This window comes from Natrix helvetica (genome assembly GCF_964273705.1).
Source record: "Natrix helvetica genome assembly, chromosome: 9".
Classification (NCBI taxonomy): domain Eukaryota; kingdom Metazoa; phylum Chordata; class Lepidosauria; order Squamata; family Natricidae; genus Natrix; species Natrix helvetica.
The window spans coordinates 13,891,424-13,909,984 of NC_138560.1; the positions used below are offsets into that span (position 1 = coordinate 13,891,424).

An 18,561-nucleotide genomic window follows, 5' to 3' on the forward strand; every position below is an offset into this window, starting at 1 on the left:
TGCTGTATTCAGTGTATAAGACGCACCCAGATTTTCAGCCTCTATTTTGAGGGGGAAAGGTGCGCTTTATAGTCCGAAAAATACAGTAGTTTCCCTGTTCCTACTTTGGGGGAATTTGAGCCCTATCACTCTGCTGAGACCATATACGGTCCTTGTCTCAAAAGTAAATAAATAAATAAATAAATAATCCCAACTCTTGTTCTGCACATTCTGCAACCATCTTCAAGGGCATCTCTTGAGGTGCCATGTGGCTTTTTAGCACAACTAGAAGCTGTCACAGCAGGTGTGAAAAGTGGGCGGGTCACAAAAGGCTCAACATTTCCTTATATGTTGAACACGCGGCCCTGAATGGTGTGAGAGAAAGAGAGAAAGCGAACAGAAGCGGAGAAGTATTCTTCAGAGCAATTCATTACTTTTTAAAATTTCATCCTAAAGTTATCACTTTAGGTTTGGTTTGGCTTATTTAAAAAAAAAAACTTTCTGGCAAGCTATATCAGATGCAGATCTTCCGGGGACGCAAGGGCAACATAGAGAGGTTGAAAATTTTGCACATTATCACAAGAAATGAGTAAGTCTGTAGGAAGGAAGCAGATTGTGGAAGACTACTCGGTTGTATGATTTTCTTCACAAAGTTTTCTTGACTTGATCCAACACACAAGAGCTAAAACTAGGCTGAAAATACTAAGAACCATAAGGAGTTACCACTATGTGATATTGGATTAGAACATTGCACTAAAGCCTAGCTTGTTTCACTAAAACCCATTTGACTGGATGGTATGATGGTAACCCATAAACCATAGTGTTGTGGCCTGCCAGCAGAGCTGGCAGCAGATTTGGATAGTGAGGTTGGGGAGGAAGATTAGCCAGTCCTGGAGTCTGGGGAAGGCTCTGATGAGGGCTCGGTGTCGGAGGGAAAGAGGCGGCCAGAGCCGTATGCCAGTTATCAGCTGCCTTCAGAGTCAGACATCAGTGAAGCAGAAGAACAGTTGGAGCCTGTTCCCAGTGTACGCATGGGCAGAGTTGCCAGGCAAAGGGAACAGCTAAAGAAGAGGGGTTGACTTGGGAGAAAGACCACAGGTGGATGGTGAATGGCCTCTCCCAGAGGAAATAAAAGAGGAGTGAAAGGGGAGTGAAGTTTGCAGGAGACAATTAGTTTGCTTAATTGGTTTGTGACTCTCCGAGACTCCTTGCCAAGTTGTGCAAATATCGGCCTGTCAGCTCTCCAAGCCAGATAAGGTCCGTGACTGTAAATCCTCCCTTGAAAGACTTTGTTGGTTTTGAATGAGAAGAATTCACAGTAAATTAATAAAAGGGGGTTTTTTTTGTCAGGGCAAGGAGTTTGTTTCATGCTCTTGGGAAGCCTCAGTCAGAACACGTAGCTTTGTGACTTCCTTGGTGCTCTCTGAGCTTCAACAGTTCCACCCTAAGCTACAAATACTCCCTCCTACCGACACTGCAGTTTGTAGATCGGGAGGGCTGGATTGATACACAAATAGTCCTTGTCTTATGACTGTAATGGATCCTGCAGGGACCCTGTGGTGGTGGGAAAAACAGGCCCAAAGCCTGCAGAGAGCTGGCGTGGTGGAATGAGAAGATGCGATGTTGCTGCGCCATCTCTGCAGTTGGTCCTAACCGTGAATGACTATGGGAGCGCTGCAGTGGCCGTAACACCAAACCAAATTGTAAGCAGCCTTTGGGGTTTGTCGTACTTTCAAACGGTCACTTAAGCTACTGGTCATAAGTCGAGCATTATCTGATTGCAGCTTTGCTAGAAACCCACAAACTACGTGAGGAACCCAGGACCGTGTGTTTGTATGGACCGAGGATGGACCGTCTCTCTTTGCTTGTCTTCCCCACTAAAAAAAGGGGGGGAACAAGCGTTGCAATGGAGTGTTAGACAAACGAAAGAAGCAAAGGAATTTGCAGCAAGCCCTCTCTTAAGCAGTGATGTAGCTCCTTGGATGCTGACTCTTCCACATGAGGTAGGAACCTTCCGATGGTTGGCGCTACCAAGCCTTTCGCAACTGCGCCTCGTTGATCCACACCTTCCCTCTTTCCACTTCTCTCCATCCCCCCTTCCACGCACGCACACCTTTTACACCTCTAATTAGCACACTTGACTATTCCAGGCTAACGCTTGGCCTCAGGTTATCTCCTCGGCGGGGATTAATAGGGAATCTGGGATTGTCTGGGGCTGCTAGGTGGGGGCAGCGACCGGCCGCCATGTCAGCAGACGGTCTGCCGCCTTCTGGAAACAAGGCTTCAGCCTTGCACCTCTGTGGCGTGGCCACATCTTGAGCGACCCGCCGCGTTGGAAGAGGACATTTTTCCGTACCGCCATAGCTAGAGACAGCCACGTGTCTCCTCCTTTCCAGATCTTTCTTCCACTCCTGGGGAGTGAAGAAAGAAAAAAGAGGATAACGGCTGGCAGGCAGGTCAGATTGTAGCTCTGGGCAGGCATTTCTGCGATCAAAGGGGATTTTATGTGGAATGTCTGTGTCAGTTTAAGCACCGTGTGTGGGAGATTGAATTTGCTGCAGCAGGCAGTTGGTGGGAAGGGAGGGGGGGCAGCTGGGTGGGAACGTCTCTCCTTGCTCTCCATCCTTTCTGGATTCATGGCCACTTCCTGACCTTTAATGATTCTGTTCTTGGGGAGAGGCAGCCTGCTCAGCAGCATAAAGGGGCCCGGAGCACAGCTCACCAGGAGAATGCTCAGAGATGCTCTTTGATTCGGCAGGTCAGCGATGAAACAGAAGGCAGGGGGCTCTTGCAACTACCAAGTTGCACGCTTGGTGTTGCTGCACACTTTGCTGTGGCTGGGGGAGCAGAATTCACGCCCACCAACCTACAGCGACCCTCTCCCTAAATGCCAGCATGTGCTGGGATGAAGCCAACAGAATCTGCTAGCTCTAAACTCTCATTATGTCTTTGCCACTACGTTCAACTCCTGCCTGTTCTCTTTGAAGGTCGAAGTAGCGTATGTGGAGCTGGGACAGCTCCCCTCATTGTAGCCCTACAAGAATCATCAGGGCTGATTGGTCTCCTGTGACTCAATGAGCTTTGTGATCAAATGAGGACCTCAATCAGGATTTTCCCAACCCAAATCCAAAATCCTAGCACCAACAATACCATAGTTGCCTCACTAGAAGATACGCGGGGTTGGTGGTGTCCATATTTCCAATGCCCAAAGAAACTAGTGAATCTATCCTGCACGAAGGAAGGCCAATGATCATGATCTATGCCCTAGAAATAACCAGGATTCATAGTTGTGGTGCTTTCATGTGTGAAGCCGCATCGAAAACAATTTGAAAACTGCAGATAGTCAGAATGCAGTCATTACATTACTAACTACAATTGGATACTAAGAGCGTAGATACCAATGTTTTGACATGTTGGTTAGCTTTGGCCTGTCTGCAAAGTCCATCGTTTATATCAGGGGTGTCCAAACTTGGGAACTTTAAGACTTGTGGACTTCAACTCCCAGAATTCCCCAGCCAGGCTGGGGAATTGTGGGAGTTGAAGTCCACAAGTCTTAAAGTTCCCAAGTTTGGACACCCCTGGTTTATATATTCCCCACCTTTATGCCAACTCACTAGGCATGAATTAGAAGGGAAACATGCCTAATACTCCTTCCTTCCCCTATTTTTCCCATAACAACAATCCTGTGAGGTAGGCTGAGAAAGAGTGACGGGCTCAAAGTCACCCAGCCATTTTTCATGCATAAGCTGTGACTAGAACTCACAGTCTCCTGGTTTCTAGCCGGGTGTCTTCACCACTGCAGCAAAAATGGCTCTGGTTTTTGGAAGAGGTTGCACCTTGTTGTTTTCTTCCTAAAGAGAAAGGGATTGGCCCAAAGTCACCTGCCGAATCCAATACAGGTTTAGAAATCACCACGTCCCTGTTGGTAGCCCAACATTACTAACCGCTACAACAATGAACGCTTTGTTATAATGATAAAACAAGTTTAAAATAAACAGCGTGTAAACTTTTCTTCCGGTTACCATTGGATTGATTATAGCGGGTGTTGTTCAGCTCAGCAACTTTGAAATGTGTGGACTTCGACTCCCAGAATTCCCCAGCCAGCATGACTCGCTGGTGAATTGGTCTGCACCTCTTAAAGTTGCTGAGGTTGAAAAATACTGGATTATAGAGTGGTTTAGAGCAGTGTTTCCCAACCTTGGCGACTTTAAGTCCTGTGGACTTCAACTCCCAGAATTCCCCAGCCAGCATGACTCACTGGTGAATTCTGAGAGTTGGTCTGCACCTCTTAAAGTTGTTGAGGTTGAAAAATACTGGATTATAGAGTGGTTTAGAGCAGTGTTTCCCAACCTTGGCGACTTTAAGTCCTGTGGACTTCGACTCCCAGAATTCCCCAGCCAGCATGACTCACTGGTGAATTCTGAGAGTTGGTCTGCACCTCTTAAAGTTGTTGAGGTTGAAAAATACTGGATTATAGAGTGGTTTAGAGCAGTGTTTCCCAACCTTGGCGACTTTAAGTCCTGTGGACTTCAACTCCCAGAATTCCCCAGCCAGCTATGCTGGCTGGGGGATTCTGGGAGTTGAAGTCCACAGGACTTAAAGTCGCCAAGGTTGGGAAACACTGGTTTAGAGACCATTGCTAGTGTCTGAGTGTCTTAGCCACTGAGTGATGGCTCAGTGGCTAAGACGCTGAGGTTGTTGATCAGAAAGGTTGGCAGTTCGAATCCCTAGCGCCGTGTAATGGAGTGAGCTCCCGTTACTTGTCCCAGCTTCTGCCAACCTAGCAGTTGGAAAGCATGTAAAAATGCAAGTAGAAAAATAGGAACCAATTTGGTGGGAAAGTAACAGCGTTCCGTGCGCCTTTGGCATTTAGTCATGCCGGCCACATGACCACGGAGACGTCTTTGGACAGCGCTGGCTCTTCGGCTTTGAAATTGAATTGAGCACCGCCCTCTAGAGTCAAGAATGAGTAGCACATATATCTGAGGGGAACCTTTACCTTTACCTAGTGTCTGAGTAGGAGTTTTGTGAAAAAAAGAAAACTATCCTAGGTTGTATTTGCATAACACTTGTCAGTATTTTAGGGCCAAACTACCACTTGAATCAAGGCAGGGATGGCTTTTGCTGATGAGGCAAAACAAGATTGCAGTAAGATCCACAGCTTAGTTCCATACATACTACCTCTCTCAGTTCACACAGCATTATTAATAGGAAAACATTCTTATTTAAAGAAGATTAAGCATTTAAGAAAAATATTTTGGAGTACCCATTCTACACATGTGCAAAAAACCACCGAACCCGGTAAATAAAGAGAGTATGCGAATCTTTGGCATAGAATTGATGTAAAAAAAAAATCTGCTTTGTATAAAATAATGCTAGACCTGAGAAATAGGTTGCAGAAATTGTTTATCTGAAGACAAATGGATTGGTGACATGTGTGTTTAAGCAGGTCAATAGCATCCCCATGTGTGGGTTTAAGGAAAAATCACTTTAAGGGTTTATATCTATGGGTTTTCATTTGATAAGGAACAAGTAAAAGGAGATAATGAGAGATGCTTGATAAGCGGGTATTCAAGCCTCTTACAGATATGATGGTTAAGGTCATCAGAGTATGTTTTTTTTTTAGCTTAAGAAATCCAGTCCTCGTTTCTCTTTTAAAGATTGTATGGTAACACTTCCAAAAAGGTGACGATGGGACAGTTTCATCTATGATAAAGAATGGATTATTTGAAGCATAGAATAAGTCACAGTGGTTGAATTCACGCAACAGCACCAAACCATAAAGCATGATTTGAACCACAGTGGCTAGGTTCATCCACCGTATTGGACAATCAGTAAAAAGTCACTTTTTTATCGTGTTAATGCAGGTTAATCCAACGAATTAACAGCTGGAATGTTTTTATTTGTACTGTCATCTCAGCAGCTAAGTTCTAGGATGATCTCTGAAATCAACTTTCCACCTGATACGGTCTAATTTGAATATCCACAGGCTATTCCCATATTCTACCAAGATGTTTCTTAATTAGTGGCCTGGCTTGAACATAAGTCATTACTCCTCTCCATTCTCATTTGGGCTCCCTTTGACACCTTAACCTGATGAAAAGTTGTTGAGTTGGGCTATGCATGACTTCAAATCATTTTGGGGAGTTTCTTTTATGGCCTATGTGCAGTTAACTTTGCATTTTTAAAAATAAATAAATAAATAAAAGTAGACCTTTTATTTATTGTAGGGACGTGGTGGCTGAATGGCTAAGATGCTGAGTTTGTCGATCAGAAAAGTTGGCAGTGCGGCAGTTCAAATCTCTAGTGCTGTGTAATCGGGTGATCTCCCGTTACTTGTCCCAGCTTCTGCCAACCTAGCAGTTCGAAAGCACGTAAAAAATGCAAGTAGAAAAATAGGAACCACCTTTGGTGGTTCCGTGCTCCTTTGGTGTTTAATCACGCCAGCCACATGACCACGGAGACGTCTTCAGACAGCGCTGGCTCTTCGGGTTTGAAATGGTGATGAGCACTGCCCTCTAGAGTCGGGAACGATTAGCACATATGTACGAGGGGAACCTTTACCTTTACTTTTAGACCTCTTTTTAAACTGGGCAACATTCAGACGTGGAGACTTCAACTCCAGAATTCACCGCCCGGCATGTGCCACTCTCTTCAAAACGTTGCCAAGTATGAAAAACACTGATGTAGATAGAACATTTGATGTTCTCTAAACTGAAATCTTTTGGGTTGAGGAGCTTAGAATGCATGCAGTAAGTCCATTCTTGTCTTTTCTGATAAGCAAGACCACGGGGCTGGTGAAGCAGTCATAAGTGCAAGGACTCGATTATAAGTCACTTTTTCCAACAACGTTGTAAGTCTCTAAATAAATGGTCCTAAGCCAAGGACCACAATTACTTCCTCCTTGGTGCAGACCTACTCAAACTACTTCCTGCAGATAGAATGGTTTACATCAAGGAGAAAGACAGACTCCCCAATTAATTCTGTGGCGGGAAGAAAATACTGTGGTTGGCGTACACCAGATGCGTTCCGCCCTGCGAGAGTCCCATTTTGAATTGTATGGTTTCCGTAGCAGCTTACGACTTTTAGCCCAATTCTTGTATTGTTTTTTTTTCCAGGTGGTGGAGGATGTGAAGAAACCTGGAGGATCTCCTTCCCAGAACCAGGTATTTGCCGATCCCCCTGCTTCTCCAATGCATCAGGGCCCCTGACTACCCACACGGTGCCTTATTTACAAGAAGGCCTTGCTTAGGCAGATGCCACTTCCTGTTTCACTGGTTAGAGAGGCTTTGGGGCAGAGATGACAACCACCCTGTGGGGAGATAAAGAAGTCCCATGAATAAGTCCTTTTCCTGCTTGATATGCAGCAGGTCTCAGACTTTGCTAATAGTCACCTGGCTCTCTCTCTCTCCTGAGATTGGAAGGTGGGATGCGATTGCTATGCTGCTCAACATGCTTAACTAGTCCAAGTCTTACTGAGCTGGAAGCCCGGGCCTGAGTAAATGGGGCTTCTTCCTCCTCTGCCTCTGACCCACAAGTTTGTCGCTCAGGGAAGTTGTGGCTCATTGTCCTTCTTCTTCCCATTGCCGGCTGCAATATTTGTTCCCAGGATCCAGGTCTGGCTGCCAAGGAGTTAATCTCTTTCCCTGCAGCACACAGGTGTATCCGGAAGATGGAGGGCTCTGGGGGGGGGGGAGGGGGGACCCAGAGAAGAGACCAAGGGAGGCAGTCAGTGCTGGGAACAGGGAAAGGTGGGGGGGGAGAGTTGTGTATCTGCTTTACAGCAGTCTCTTTGTGTCCCTTGCACATCATTAGTGAGTCAAAAGCACTGAGGGGAAAATAACCTGGTGGAGTTGGAATTAACCCCGTGGCAGCTGATGGATGGCAGCAGTGGGTGGAAAAAGGATTCAGACTTGCTTCTGCAGGTTTATGACTGGTTGTAGATGGAGGGGAGAGAGGGAGGGAGGCGAAGCCGGTTGCTCTTAAGAAGGAAGCTGAGAGGGTGGTTGAGGGGGGGGGAAGCAAGGTTGGAGAAATGAGTTTACCTCATCCATCAGAGGCGTCCAGCCTTTGCCCCACCCTCTTTCTTCATCTGCCACCAAATTTGGCTTCCTTGCCAGCCCACTGATGCTTGTTGGGCGTAATGAGCTGCTACAGCATGACCCAAGATTAGAGGCGTCACAGGGTTGTGGGGAGGGGGGGAGGCGGTCATGCTAGCCCTGCCTTCCCTTAACATCTGTCCCTTCAACACACACACACACACACACACACACACACACACACACTGGGACACACGCACACACGCCCTTCTGGCTTCTCCATTTCTGCTCTGTTCAAAGGGCTGTGCAATCCAAAATTGGCCCTGAGGGAGATCGAGGCTGTGCTGAAGGCTTGTTTACAAGGCTGCAGGGCACGGCCAGTCTGACGAGGAGTCCTTCCCTGCAAAATTCCCAGCCGTGCAGAGGTGTGTGTGTGTGCGCGCACGCATGCATTTCTAAGGGGGGGATAGCAGAACCCAAGATGCTTCTGTTGGAGAACCCTCTTGAGTCCGAGGTCCCTGTCTTCTACAGCAGGGGGTCTCCAACCTTGGCAACTTTTAAGACTTGTGGACTTCAACTCCCAGAATTCCTCAGCCAGCGAAGCTTCTGGGAGTTGAAGTCCACAAGTCTTAAAAGTTGCCAAGGTTGGAGACCCCTGTTCTGGAGTGCCGGGTGCAATAAAAAAGGCAGACTTCATCCCCTTCCGGAGGTAGTTTTGGCAACAGCCTGTGCAATAATTCCTGCTTGAAAATAGGGTGGTGGTCCTTCAGTGCTTCACGGGTGCCCCCCCCTCTTTTTTTAAAGGACCCAGCTGTCACACTGCAGCCAACTCGGTGGCAGCTAATTGTAGTGTCCCCGGCAGCAGATTACAGTGTTAAAGTGAGGAATAAGCAGCAGGAACAGATGAGCTCTTAAGTACTCACATCTCCTGTTTTCAGGCAGGCAACTTTCTTTTGGTTATTAATATAATTAAGATGCTGGTAAGACAGAAAACACAGGAAGTGTTTGCAGGAGGTCAGAGAGCCTGCTCTGGGCTGGGGGAAGAGGGGTTGAAAGGAAGGAAGAATTTGGTGGTTCTGTTGTGCCTTCCTGTTGTGAGAATCCTCCTCCCCTCACCCCTTAATTTCCCCCCCCCCCCGGCCCCAATTTTCCTTTGCTCCAGTTTTTTGTCCTCTTTCTCACAATCCTGTTCTGCCATTATAGGCTCTGGGGATTATATGTCTCATTCAGTCGGTGTAAAGGGCTATGATGGGACTGGGGGTACTTCATTCACTTTCTATATATGAAAGATGCAGACGAGACAATACCTTTCACAACCTGGACTCTATTGTTTTTAATTGTGACCATTCAGTGATCACGTTGAATCACATTATTGCAAGGATCACATTGCAATAAACAAAGACGTACATTCAATGTTGCAGCTACTAAGATTGCTGGACGAGCAGGCACAAAAACAGCCAGGGAAGGGATTGAAGCCTGGGAAACTGAGACCCTCATCAATCAACAGGAAGGGCAGATTTACCCCCAGCTTATCAAGTACTTAGGAGACAAGGGCTTGGCAGCAGAAGGAAACAAGAGCCAGCCGTCAACTCCCCAATCTACATCTAAAAAGCTACATACAACAGGCACCATATAAATACCGCACACACAGAACAGCCCCAAAGCACACAGAGAATTTCCCTGAGGATGGGCTCCAGCACAAGTACAAAAGCTGGGAAGATAAAATCTCTGATCCCAGTGACCGACCAGGGCTGGATCTTCCCTGTCCTACAAGGAATGGAATCCTTTTCCAGTGGCATCCTCTTGCCAATGAAACAGGTGCATGTTGAGACTTCTAAAAGCAGCTAGATCAACATTAGATGCTGTGGGGCCCTAAATTACAGTCTTACATTGGTGTGTTAATCTCAAAGGATTCCCACAATCTCCCCTACGCTTCCCTCCAATGTCTGCAAGGCACTGGGCTCTTCTCTTGGGTAACCCAGCTAGCTAGCTGGCTCAGTGTAAGAATTGATGTGTTGCAGGGGTCAGCTTCAGCCTCTCTGAAAGGTCTTTTGTGTAGTGAGTACAAGCTTGTCCCTACCTCCCTAGCCAGTCTTGCAACCCGGTTCCCTAGGTTATGCCCCTGCTTCAGGACTATTCCCCATTCTGAGAACACTTTTGTTTGGAGGTGGGGTGGGGGAGTGAATTGATGTGCACCTGCATTTCTGATGATTTCTTGAATACTCTAGCAGCTTAGTAATACGGAGACTCTTGACTTCCAGGATATTACGGTATCCCCACCCTTCTGTGCACTTAGCCATCGCTGGGCTCCAAAACAAAGTCGGCTGTTTTGCTAGAAGAGTCTTTTCTTTGAAACTTGCCGTTTTATTTATTTGCTTTAAAAGGGCCATTTCTCTAGGACGCGTCCAACTCCGTATGGATTTTTGGGGGAAGTACACAACAAAGCTTGGCGCAATGGAAACGCAATCACAGCGATAGGACCCCCAAAAAACAAGCAGACGGAGATCTCCATGCACTGAAAAGAAAAGTGATTTGGTTCTGCAATATTTCCTGCTCAATATTTTCATCCCCTCTTGGGGATGGGTTACTGGGGGGTCTCCTACAAACCTTTGCCATTTTTTTTTTTTTGCTGAGGCACATGGGGGCTGTTGAAAGCAGGAGAGGAAGCTAAGCTGATGGGCATGAATAATAAAAAAAATAGAGGAAAATAAGAATATGCTTATATACAAAAGCATCCTCCAGCTACTGAAACAGTCTCTAATGTTCTTATGATCCTTTTCAGCTAGATTGCATTTGTATTGTGTATCTGGTGGGCATGGACCTCATTTACTGGTAAATACATAAAATATACCTAAAATAGATAAACAAGTGTATTTAATACAGTATTGTTTTGTGTGAGGTTTTTTTAAAAAAATACAACATTCTGACTTTTAAAGTTTTTCGCTATGATTTATTACATTTATAGGTAGTTCTCAACTTACGGCCGGTCAAAGTTCTCATGGACTTACCTGGGGGCTACTTATGACCTAGATTGTCAAAGTTCTGACAATTTGGCTTTCTCTGCAGTCTCTTGACCTCACAACCAGACCACATATACAGCTGTTTGCAGTGCCTTGCAGTCACATGACTGCATTTTGGGCAAAACTGGCATTTCTATCCTGTTTGTAGCAAAACGACGTCCATAACTAACCATCGGTTTGCTTAATGGCTGCTGCAAAAAAAAGATCAAAAAATTGAGTCGGTCATTACGGTGAACTTACTTCATGACCATCATGAATTATAATTGTGCATTATCACTGCAACTTGAGGATGACCTGTAAAACTCACTTTTTTAAAAAAAGAACGAAGTCTGTACACATATATCTCCTCACACCATTTTAGTCTTAAAGCCACCTTGCAAGATAGGTTAGATCAGGGGTGTCCAAACTTGGGAACTTTAAGCTATGCTGGCTGGGGAATTCTGGGAGTTGAAGTCCACAAGTCTTAAAGTTCCCAAGTTTGGACACCCCTGGGTTAGATTGAGAGTACAGTTGGTTTCAGTTTCTATCGCTGCACCTATTCTATGAATTGTCCTCCCTCCAGGAGTATTTTTCGGAGTATAAGACACACCTTTTTCCCTCAAAAAAGAGAGTGAAAATCTGGGTGCGTCTTATACACCGAATGCAGCAATTTTTGCCTTCCAAAACGCCACCCCTTCACTAAAGTCGCTGTGCATGCCCTTATGAAGGCTTTCAGTGAGCTCCTGGGGGCTGGGGAGGGCAGAAATGAGTGAAAAACAGGCCATTTTTGCCGCCCTCCCCAGCAGCACTCCATAAGCTTCCTAAAGGCTATCCATGTTCTCTTTTTTTTTTTGATAAAAAAGGGGCCTGTTTTTATGAAAAATGGGCCGTTTTTGCTCATTCTCCCCCCCCCCGGCACCCAGGAACAATCTACAAGCCTCCTAAGGGCTATTCATGACCCTTGGGGGGGCGGGGAACGGGGCCGTTTTTGCAAAAAACGGGCTGTTTATGTGAGGTTTGCAGAGTGCAAACACTTTTTTTTAAATTTTCCTCTTCAAAACCCTGCTGCGTCTTATACTCCGGTGCGTCTTATACACCGAAAAATATAGTAGTCTGTTCTCCTGACTCGGTCCGGAAGGCAACTCAAAGCGAAAGCCGTACGGAGAATCGAATGCTCACCAACTTTCGTTTTGTATAATGTATTTCTCAAATTATTTTTCTTGCTGTTTTGGTTTTATTTTTTACTATGCTACCACGGACAGTTTGATTACTTGGTGTTGGATTTGATTTGTATGCACTGAATCATTTCAAGACTCCCAGAGGCCTACAACACCCAGGGTTCAGCCGCCTTCCTATCTAATCCATCAATCTATAACCTGGATTGACGGTTCACAGGTTGTGTGAACCCCCAGATAGGATGCTATTTTTCCCTTTGGGCGCTGCTTCCTGCCTGGAAAACGGTTCTTTTGAACCTCTGCTCACGTTTTGAGCGGGTGCTGCAGACAAAATGGTTTGAAAGCTTTTGCTGGAAGAAGAACGGCTTGCCGGATTCATCGTCTCTGGATACTCCAAGCTGTTTTCCCCTTGGAGCTGAGGTCTGAACTGGCGAACAAACTTGCTTGGCAAAACAAGGACAACATCCTGTTTTCCTTAAACGGGTGGAGGTGTTCCTTCTTTTCCGCAAGCACCACTAAACAAGGAGGCTCTGTCTATCCTTGGTAAGGCCACACTTGGAATACTGCATTCAGTTCTGGTCGCCACGATGTAAAAAATATGTGGAGACTCTAGAAAGAGTGCAGAGAAGAGCAACAAAGATGATTAGGGGACTGGAGACTAAAACATATGAAGAACGGTTGCAGGAACTGGGTATGTTTAGCTTAAGAGAAAGAAGGACTAGGGGAGACGTGATAGCAGTGTTCCAATATCTCAGGGGTTGCCACAAAGAAGAGGGAGTCAAACTATTCTCCAAGGCACCCGAGGGTAGAACAAGAAGCAATGGGTGGAAACTAATCAAGGAGAGAAGCAACTTAGAACTGAGGAGAAATTTCCTGACAGCTAGAACAATTAATCAGTGGAACAGAAGTTGCCTTCAGAAGTTGTGAATGCCCCAACACTGGAAGTCTTTAAGAAGATGTTGGATAGCTATTTGTCTGAAACGGAATAGGGTTTCCTGCCTAGGCAGGGGGTTGGACTAGAAGACCTCCAAGGTCCCTTCCAACTCTACTATTGTATTATTATTATCTGGAGTAGCCAGTTTTACCGTGGTGGCCCAGAAGGGCTACCATTACTCAGTCCTTGGGGCATTTTGACCACGCAAGCTTCGTCTTGCTTGTGACAAATACACAGGGATGTCTGTCTTAGCCTACAGCCCACCCAGCCCTCTCGTTCTGCTGCTCTGTTTTGCCTTATCCAAGTCGCCTTCGTTGTTTTGCATTAATTCATTTGTTTGTCCTAACGTGAAACAATGAGGGAGGGGCTGGGGGGCTACATTCAGTGGGCTTGGGGAGAAGGGAAGGGGTCACACTGGGAGGGTCAATTATGCAAAAAGGGGGCAGTTCCACATGATGCTTTTGGAGAGGGTAGGATTGAAGGTTCCCCCCCCCTTCTTTCTGTCTTTCTTTCTTTCTTTCTCCCTCTTGTGCTTTTATGCCATAGTGCCTTTTAAGCTTAGCAATTCTTTCTATTTCCTGTCTCAAAATAGCAGCAAATGGCATTCAGTTGTGCAGGCTGAAGAGGCTTTCAGGGCTTCAAAAAAAAAAAAAAAAAAGGCTGGGGCCACCAATGTGCTCCCCTCACCCCTCCCTCCTACCTTTCTTAGATGTTATATTTTTCTCCTTCAGGGATAGGAAAATGTGTGCTCTGAAGGAGAAGCCATAAGCTTTAAGAGTTGGAGCACGCTGCACTCTTAGCATACTCCTTGGGGCAGAAGAAACAGGTATATTGTGTCTTTTTCTTTAATCCTCCCTATATTTCATTTCCTGCCTTCCCTCCGGAGAGCAGAGAATTGCCTAAACAAAGGGGCTCTTTTTAAAAACCCCTTCAACAGCCCTGTAAGGTAGTTTCAGCTGCCTCTGGGCACACAATAGTTCTCTCTCTCTCTCTCTCTCTCTCTCTCTCTCTCTCTCTCTCTCTCTCTCTGTGTGTCTCTGTCTCTCTCTCTGTCTCTCTGTCTCTCTCTCTTTTTCTGTCTCTGTCTCCGTCTCCCTTTCTCTCTGTCTCTGTCTCTCTCTGTCTCTGTCTGTCTGTCTGTCTGTGTCCATGGAGATCTTAGCCTTTGAATAGGATGCTGGGATTCAAATCCAATGAATGGGACGGGGCCGAGCTACTACTCTGCATTCGTTTACGTTAAATGCTCTTCATTCCCTCCCCTCCCCTCCTGTTCCCTATATATTTCACTATTTTCGTGTCTTGTGTCACATTAAATTGCAATTCAGCCACAGCTTTTTAAAAGGTTCCATGTGTTATTCCTGAAGTTTTGGGGAGCATCGGGTGGGCCTGAGGTTTCAGTTGCTGCCTAGCCCTGGTTTAATTCAGCCCATCTGGGTGGCAGGATTTAGCTCAGCCTTTGGTGGATCTGAAAAGCCAAGCAGGTTTGGACTTGGTTAAGAGTTGGCTGGGAGATGTAGGAGGTGATCAGGCTGAGCCTGAGGGTGGGGTCAAATGCATATCAGTCTGGGGTACCTATTGTTGTAGTCCGAAGTCCCATTGTGATTCACGACCTCATTGACAACATTCCTCCAGGCCTTCCTGTCCTCTAACATTCTCTGGAGTCCATTTAAGCTCACGCTTGCTGCTTTGGTGACTCCATCTAGCCACCTCATTCTCTGTCGTCCCCTTCTTCTTTTGCCCTCCATCTTTCCCAGCATGAGGCTCTTCTCCAGGGAGTCCTTCCTTCTCATTAGGTGGCCAAAGTATTTAAGTTTCCTCTTCAGGATCTGGCCTTCTAAAGAGCAGTCAGGGTTGATCTCCTGTAGGACCGACTGATTTGATGGCCTTGCAGTCCAAGGGACTCGCAGGAGTCTTCTCCAGCACCAGAGTCCAAAGGCCTCCATTCTTTGGCGCTCAGCCTTCCTTATGGTCCAACTTTCAAACAGCCATACATTGCAACTGGGAAAACCACAGCCTTGACTATATGCACTTTTGTTCGCAGGGTGATGTCTCTGCTTTTTAGTATGCTGTCTAGTCCCTATACACCCACCCACCCCCGCCACACACAAAGAGACTGAAGTCCAGCCTCCTTGAAGTCAGTTGACAATTATCTGGGCCAATTTGGCTTGACCATCAGTAGTTTATTGTCATTGCACCTCGTACAACGAAATTAAATGCCATCTTCAGTGTACATTATAACTATAAAAATAAAACACAAACACACATCCTTCACATTCTATACAATTGAATTGAAAACCCCTGATATTGCATTAATATTGCACTATACAGTAGAATTCAGTATAGTTACTGCTCTGGGATAGAAGCTGTTCTTCAGCCTATTTGTCCTTGTTTTTATTGTCCTGTACCGTCTGCCAGACGGTAATAGTTCAAAAAAAGGGGGGGGAAGGGTGCCCAGGATGAGATGGATCTTTAAGAATGTTTAGATCAGGTAGATCAGGTCCTTGCGTAGCATGGAATAAATCGTAGTGCTTTTTAACTACAGGCAGCCCTGGATTCACAGCCACCCGTTTAGTGACCATTTGAAATCACTGGGGGAAGAAAAAGGGACTTTTTCACACTTACCACCATTGCAGCATGGGCTCAAAATTCAGATGCTGTCAGCTGGCTCATATTTATGATGGTTGCAGTGCCCCTCGGTCATGCAATCCCTTTCTGCGACCTTCGACAAAGTCAATGGGGGGAGCCAGATTCGCTTTACAACGGTGTTATGAACTTAACCACTGCAGTGATTCTCTTAACAACGGTGGCAAGAAAGGTCGTAAAAATGGAGCAGAAACTGACCACTGTCTCGGTTAGCAAGAGAAATTCGGGACTCCGTTGTGGTTGTAAGTCGAGGACTGCCTGTGTATGGCGTTTCCCGGTTTCTCGCGCCTGACAGGAAACGACTAAATAATGCAGGACTGTCGACTAGGCGGAGAATTAAAACTTGACTTGAAGTCGCCTTGACTTACTTTTTTTAAGTCTAAATCAAGACTGCTAAGTGCTTCCCTTAGACAGCTGGCCTGACCCTGGATCTTCCAGCACTCTAGGACACTTATATTCCAAAGACAGCATGTCAGCTAGTACAAATCTGGATTGGATTTGGAAACTGCAGCTGGCCATCTCATGTCTTACTCTTTCTCTTCCTTTGCCCTTTGCCATTTAAGGCTTTGCAGAGATGACCATAGGTTGACAGTCTTTACCAGTGAGGTGTCACAGAGGGTGGGCGGCTGTGGAAGGGGGCAGGCCATTGCGTTACTGAGGGTGGTGTCAAGGAGAGAATCACGGCAGGTGCAACTTGCTACGTTCGCAGGGGGGATACCGAGGCGTAAGGCAAGTTGCAGCTGCTCCAGTCCTTCCTTTCGTGGGATTGCAAGCGGTTCATATCCCCAGCCTCTGTGGAGGTCCTTCCCCCTTTAGCACTGCGCAGATGTCTTGGATTGCAGCTCCTGGATTGAGGAGAAGGTCTCTGTTGCATTTGGTCGACCTGATATTCCATCCACCGAGATGGTAGAGGAAACGAGGGCAATCGTTGGGTTTCATCTACCATCCCGGTGGATGGAATATCAGGTCGACCAAATGCAACAGAGACCTTCTCCTCAATCCAGGAGCTGCAATCCAATACATCTGTATTCCATGTATTGGACCATTCCTTTTCATTCAGTTCGACCCAAATGATTGGACACCCATGCCTTTGAATCAGTGGTTCCCAATGTGGGGCCAACGCCACACAGGGGGGCAATTTGATTTTAATGGGGGCAATTTGAACTTTGTTTAAACCAAGTGAATGGCCTTTTAGGCTTCCTCTGCATGAGTAGAGTTCACTTTTTGGGTAAAGTAAGAAACATATATCACGGGGGGAGGGGGCATCAGGATTTTAGTGATGCTTAGGTGGGGCATGCCCCCCCCAAAAAAAGGTTGGGAACCACTGCTTTAAACCAAGACTTGAGGGAGATGGGGAACAGCTAGGAGTGGGTGATTATAAAATTGAATAGCTACCATGAAGGATCTAGTCTATGCTGTAGAACTGGGGTCTTGGCAACTAAGTTATGGACTTCAACTCTCAAGAGTTCCCAGCAAGGCCAGCTTGAGGTGACAAAGTCATTATTTTATTGGGCTGCAGGTGCTCTAGAGCAGGGGTCTCCAACCTTGGCAACTTTAAGACTTGTGGATTTCAACTCCCAGAATTCCTCAGCCAGCAAGGAATTCTGGGAGTTGAAGTCCACAAGACTTAAAGTTGCCAAGGTTGGAGACCCCTGCTTTAGAGCAGTGTTTCTCAACCTTGGCAACTTGAAGATGTCAGGACTTCAACTCCTAGAATTCCCCAGCCAGCATTCGCTGGTTGGGGAATTCTGGGAGTTGAAGTCCAGACATCTTCAAGTTGCCAAGGTTGAGAAACACTGCTTTAGAGTGACCCAGTCCGTGCAATGCAAACATCCCTCATTAAGAGGGGTGAAATTAGTGCCCTCATTCCCGCCTCAGACCTCTTTGCTCTCTCACTTCTGAGAATTTGGGAAAGGGAGGATTAATCCCATTGTCTCCCCCCCCCCCGACTCTGCTTGTGACCCTGTTGCCTTGCGCTGAGCCCCTGCCCTGATGTTTTATTCTCTTCCGTTCTGGCATGCCTTGCTGGAGTTGGCCTCTCCCAGGACAGGAAGACGAATGAATTCCATTACGGGATCGTGATTTTATTCCATGTGTCAGGGAGTCTGAGATTAACTTGCTCACCAATCTGTGACAAAGCCAGATACACACATGCGCGCAACCCCCTTCAGCTGCCCCTGCCATCCCCAACACCTTTGCGCACCGTTTCACGCAGGAAGAACCCGGTTGCAGTCTGTAGGAGTTTCTAATTTGTCTTTTTGAGAATCTGGGACCAGCGATGGGATTCAGCCAGTTCGCACTACTTTGGGAGAACCGATTGTTAACTTTCTGAGCAGTTTGGTGAATTGGTTGTTGGGAGAAACCATTAGGGCAGAGATAATTCAAATCATTTGAATCCCACCACTGATCTGGGTTAGGAAGTGTTTCTCCCCACCTGCCCTAATGTCACTTCCATACATAGAAATGTTTCTCCCCACCTGCCCTAATGTCACTTCCATACATAGATAGTGGGGCAAACTGGCCGTACCCCGAGTGTCTCTGGATGAACCCACATTCTGGTGGGCATTCAGCTCCTGCCAGTCAACCACCAGATTTTTCATTGCTTGCTTGTTTGAATACATACCTACTTTAATGTACGGCAGAGTAAAAGTGCAGAATAGAACAGAAAACTGGCTACAGAACATCCTGATGTATATGAGAGTCGTTTTGGTCTGGTGGTTGAGGCACCAGGCTAAAAACCAGGAGACCAGGAGCTCTAGCACTACCTTAGGAGGAAAAGGCTAGCTGGGTGA

At 46.3% G+C, this 18,561-nt stretch overlaps 2 protein-coding genes across 4 annotated transcripts in view; one reads left to right on the plus strand and one right to left on the minus strand.

Annotated features, from left to right (window-relative positions):
• The window catches only part of LOC309396643 (digestive cysteine proteinase 2-like), a 415,994-nt gene that overhangs the window by 259,047 nt on the left and 138,386 nt on the right, over positions 1 to 18,561 (minus strand). The window lies entirely within an intron of this gene.
• The window catches only part of AHDC1 (AT-hook DNA binding motif containing 1), a 276,060-nt gene that overhangs the window by 47,528 nt on the left and 209,971 nt on the right, over positions 1 to 18,561 (plus strand). For all 3 annotated transcript variants that reach the window (XR_014176139.1, XR_014176140.1, XM_081961913.1), the window contains exon 2: positions 7,098 to 7,145. Coding sequence is in view for 1 of the 3 variants with exons in the window: in XM_081961913.1 (XP_081818039.1) it covers positions 7,098 to 7,145 (48 nt within the window). In the remaining 2 variants the exon portion in view is untranslated. The remainder of the gene's footprint in view (positions 1 to 7,097; positions 7,146 to 18,561) is intronic.